The 5,097-nt window shown below is 43.3% G+C and overlaps 1 protein-coding gene across 1 annotated transcript; it reads left to right on the top strand.

Moving 5' to 3' along the window:
- Positions 1-1,410: 1,410 nt before the first annotated feature.
- LOC135222563 (uncharacterized) lies at positions 1,411-3,690 on the top strand. Its single transcript, XM_064260650.1, has one exon. It carries the CDS (start codon positions 1,411-1,413, stop codon positions 3,688-3,690), a length of 2,280 nt encoding a protein of 759 aa, XP_064116720.1.
- Positions 3,691-5,097: the final 1,407 nt, after the last annotated feature.

The following is a 5,097-nucleotide window of genomic DNA, read 5'->3' on the forward strand; positions in this document are numbered from 1 at the left end:
ACAAAACATTATTTATATATCTGTTTACTGTACAGAGTAAGCCCTTAAACCAATGCGAATTCTAGCTTGTTCTCACGAAAGGAAACGAGATAAAGGTGAAAAGGAATACTTCAAGAGTCTGAATTCCTTTTCTTTCCTGAAATACTAAAACAAAATTTGTACGAGACCCAACTCTTCACAAAAATCAATCGGAAAAGATTCAGCAGAGTTCTCAAACTGAAGTGACGCCCCTGAAGAACTCAAACTGCTCTAGGAAAACCGCCTTTCCCGAATTCCGGCTGACGACGCTGAGAAGGAGCTACAAATCTTCACAGACCGCAGCTTCGAGGATCAAAAAGGAATCCCTTATGAGGTCTCCATAGAATTCTTCGAAGACTGAGCTACGAATCTTCATGGATCCAAAGGAACTGCACCCCACCCCCCGCCCCCCAAGGGTCTCCAGTGAATTTTCAGGAGACTCGGAACTACAAAGGATCCGGGAAAACCCATCCAGGACCAGCAGGCAGAAACGAAAACCAACTCTAGTGAAAAGCGTCTGATTAGTTGACAAAATGTCTCGCCCTTTTATCAAAAACGTAGTAGCTTTATTAGCAAGCCTGTGCTTAGTAGTGTGTTTACTTTTGAGGAGTCTGGTGGTTGGAGGCATCAGTTGGCGCCCAGCTCTTGAGAAAGAGCTGAGGTTTTGTGATGCTGCCCACCAGACCCTTTTCCAATACAGGACCGGAAACAGAATGCAGCAATTCCTGCATTCTGTACTGGATTACGTACAAGAATTGGTTTATCTTTTTTTTTTTTTGTTACTTAGTGCCTCGCTCATCAGCTTGCGTGGACCATTGATCACCTTGTTTGGTGAAAACCGGGCCCTGCAAAAGATGACGAGATACTGAGTAAACTGTACCGACTTGGATATCTGTTCCTTGGCACCATCTTGCTGGACATGCTCTTCGCAATATTTCTCTTTGGAGGACTGAAAGACGACGATGAACAAGAGAAGGACGAGGAAGAGAAAGACGAGAACGCGGAAGAAGAGAACGACGATGAAGAGGAAGAAGAGGATGAAGAAAAGAACAATTTGGACCAAGATATCATAAATATAGTCCCACAAGTACAGAAACTGAAATCTGACACTTGTGACATAGAAAACTTGAAAGATGTCCCCCTGGAAGAAACGAACGGATCAACACCAATTGTGGTCAGTGAAGTCAAAACTTGCCCAAGGAGAAGAAGCACCTCAAAAAATTGGTGGCTTCAGGTCGATATGAGTTCCCTTTACTGAGGGACGAAAGACGCCTCCTGAACACAATAGGAAGAGAGGTCAAAGAATTCACTGACTTCTACAACGTTCAGCTAGTCTTCCCCAACGACGACAAGGAGGTCTGTTACCTGGAGGGAGCTGATAATCGAGTCGAGATGGCCTTCCAGCACATCCAGGAAATCCTGGATGAGCAAGAGCGGGAAGGCCACTCCTTCAACGAAACAGAAGAACTAACCCCTCCACAGGAAATAATAAAAAATGAGAGACATTTTGAGCAGCCAGAAAACAATATGAGTTTTGCTGCAATTCTGAAAAGGAATAAGCGAAAGGAGAGCGAGAACAAACCTAAGGTCCTCAAGTTTGTTATTGTGGATCGTCAAGCTTTCCGTTTTGAAGAAGAAGATTTAGAAGAATCAGAAGATGAATTAGAATACGAAATGGACAGTCTGGAGTTTGACAGCCAGGAAGATGAAGATGATTGCGACTTTGAAGGAAGAAGAGGAAAGTTAATAGTAGGAGTAAGGATTTTGCAGGTTCCAGAAGAGGAGGGCAAAGGAGGTATGAGAACACTTGTGCCCAAAACTTTGCCCCTTGAAGAAAATGAGGAAGGAAATGAAGTCTGGCCCACAGAATTGGAAGAGGAAGATGCCCTCCCACCCAAGGAAGTGGAAGAGGAAAGGATTCCTCTTGAGACCGAAGAAGAGGACGATCAGACTCTGAAAGCAGAGGAAGAGGCAAAGGTTTCTCTGAAGGAAGAGGCAAACGTTTCTCTTAAGGAAGAGGAGAAGGAGGATACAGATTTGACTCTGGAAATGGCGGAGGAACATGTTCTCCCTCCTCTTGTTGAAAAAGAGGAAGGTCCTCTTCCTCTCGCAGAAGAAGAGGAAAATGATCGTACTCTGGAAGGAATCAAAGAGGAAGCTACTGTTCCACTCGAGGAAAAGGAGGAAATCAAAGAAAATGTTCTTCCACAGGAAGGAGAGGTGAAGGCTGGACACCATAAAGAATACGAAGATAAGGAACCACAGAAGGCAGGTAACAAGAAGGACATTCCTCGGAGACAGATAATCACTGCACCCGTCGACACGCCGAGGATGAGACAACCTGAAAGATGCGGACCTCTCAAACATGCTGGAGGTCAAACCTTCACATTCATCTGCGGAGACAACGTGGAAATGGCAGAGGTCATCGGGAAAGGAGGAAAATACACCCGAATGGCCAGGGACGTCCACGGGGTCACTATGAACGTCAGCAACGACAGTTTGAGAATGGTGACTCTGACAGGACTGAAAAGGAATGTCGAGGCCGTCTACAAACAAGTCAGGTTTCGAGTCGACAGGATTTTTGACATCCAGGAACTGACTAAGATATCGAAGGCGCTCTTTGCAGTCGGGAAAGAAGACTTTGTGATGACTGTCCCAAAGGAGTTCAGGAAGGCCATAGTGGGACCGCAGGAGACAACCCTCCGTAGATTGGTCAAGGAGCTGGATGTGGCCCTAAACCTTCCTATTGAAGAGGATCAACGGGATTACATCACCATTTGTGGTCCACTGAAGAAGGCCCTGAAGGCTGAACGAGTTATAACGGCCATGCTCAATGATATCAAGAACTGGCCGAAGGAAAAGGACCTTCAGCTCGTCAGCCTAGACTTTTATGAATTTGCTTTACCATTCGAAGGACGACATCTTCTCCTCGGCCCCAAGGGACAAGCAGTTGAGGAAATAAGGCGCCTCTATGACGTGCAGCTGATTCTCCCCAAGGAAAATGACAATAGGGAAGTCTGCCATTTAGGGGGAGACCTGAACAACGTCTTCAAAGCCTACCAGCACATCCAGGGAGTCCTTCAAGAGGTTAGTGTGAGGCACTGTGACATCATGACCGAAGGACTGACCCGAACTGGTGCAGGCAAATATCGCCTGGAAATCGACGCCCAACACAAGGGGCTTGTGGTAGGACCCAATGGAGCCAATGTCAGGAGGATCGAAAAGACGCACAACGTGAAGATCATCATGCGTAAGAAGACGGAGGCCTTTGTCATCATACAAGGCCAACTGGACGACGTCGAGGAGGCTTGTCGAGACATTAAGGAGATCTTGAGGCCGACTCTCGACAGAAGACATAGCAGAAATCTCCAGCCGAGAGGAACTGACGTCACAGAGGAGCAAATCGCCCAAAAACTGACAAAGATTGGAAACTGTTTCTACAAGACAGTCCTCGACTGGGAAGAACGAGCTATGGTCATCGGCAAAGGAGGCCAAAACATCAAGAGGCTGACCAGCACACACAATGTCACTTTCCAAGGGCCCAAAATGGACAATTCGGACGTCTGCACGATTCGGGGACAGGAAGAGGACGTTCTAGCCTTCTTCGATGAGGTCCTCGAAATCATCCAGAATAAAGGGCATCAGAAGAAGCGATACTTCGGGGGACAATAAAGGGCTGTTGTGCCTGGGTGGAGGACTTCTGACTCCTCCACAGGAAAGACGAATCTCTCTCTCTCTCTCTCTCTCTCTCTCTCTCTCTCTCTCTCTCTCTCTCTCTCTCTCTCTCTATTGCTTGTTTCTTTCTTTCCACTGATGTGGACGAGACTGAAACGAAGAGAGATTTGACAAGAAGAGCTACTGTTCCTTTGGTGCCAGGAACAAACATTTTAACCTAGCCACTGAGGTGTGGCAGGGGCAACCCACCCACCTCAGTGCCGGTCCCAAGCCCGGATAAATAGGGAGGGTTGGATTCAGTAGGGAATTCCTGAGTCCGTAAAAAAAAAAAAACTTTCAAAAGAGTAATGAAAGTTATTTTACCTCTTTTAAATAAAATTTTAAGAATTAAAGGACTTGATTCCACTATTGAGTCAACTTGGTAGTAAATTCTTTCTCTCATACAATAGAAAAGTTGAGTAATATATTCATAACATAACTTGTTTTGTATCTAAGGGGTTAAGTCATAAGACCATTAAAATATGGGGTAAAATCATACTAGATATCAGTATTAAAAATTTTTTACATCTGCACACCTTGCATGCCTGTGACTTGGTTCAATAATTCAGTCGAATGGTTTGCAAGGTGTTGCAACCTGACAAGGTAAAGCCTTAGGTATCGTGTAAGTACTAAAGTTCCAACATTTTGTACGACCTGTGTTGGTCATTTGGTAGCACCCTTGGCTTTCATTTGAGAGGCCTTAGTTTAATCTCTATGTCAGGAAGTTATTCATTTCTATTGCGCATGCAATTCAAGCATTGGTTTCAACAATATCAATGCCAAGTTTCTTATGAAAATCAACAGTAATGTTTCACACCAATTGTCAAGCTGATTTCATTATCAGAATCAACATACAATTTTTACCTCAAAATATACTTAATCTTATGATTTACCATTTGAATAGAAAGTAACAAGACAATTTTTTTTCTTTTGCTCTTTTCTCAAAACTTACTTTTTTCATAAAGAAATGCTTCAGCCTCCAAGATGACTGAACCAAATCCAAAAGAACGTTTTCAGATGTAGCATAAATATATATCTATAATTACAAGTGTGGAAATATATTTTTGAGCTCTAGTTTTTATTTTTGCCAAATTTTTTAAAAGTTTAAAATTTTCTTTCTCAACTAGAAAAAAATATGAACTTAAAGGTTGAATCTCTCAATTTCCTAACTTGTATTTTTTCAGTATTAGTTGTATTATAGGTGGTGAGAATTTGAAGCAAATCCCTTCAGTAGTAAGATAGAATGAAGCTCTTATTTTATAAGGGGGCCTTATGGAGTCAGCAGCCCCCTTACCAAGTCTTTGATTAGAAATTGGTGATGCTTGAAAAAAATAATGAATAAATTTTTTTTCTCAGTTATAGGAC

The sequence above is a fragment of the Macrobrachium nipponense genome, chromosome 3, assembly GCF_015104395.2.
Source record: "Macrobrachium nipponense isolate FS-2020 chromosome 3, ASM1510439v2, whole genome shotgun sequence".
In the NCBI taxonomy this organism is placed as follows: Eukaryota; Metazoa; Arthropoda; class Malacostraca; order Decapoda; family Palaemonidae; genus Macrobrachium; species Macrobrachium nipponense.

Coding starts and splice junctions, on each gene's coding strand:
- LOC135222563 (XM_064260650.1), top strand. CDS start 1,411: ATGGCCTTCCAGCACATCCAGGAAATCCTGGATGAGCAAGAGCGGGAA.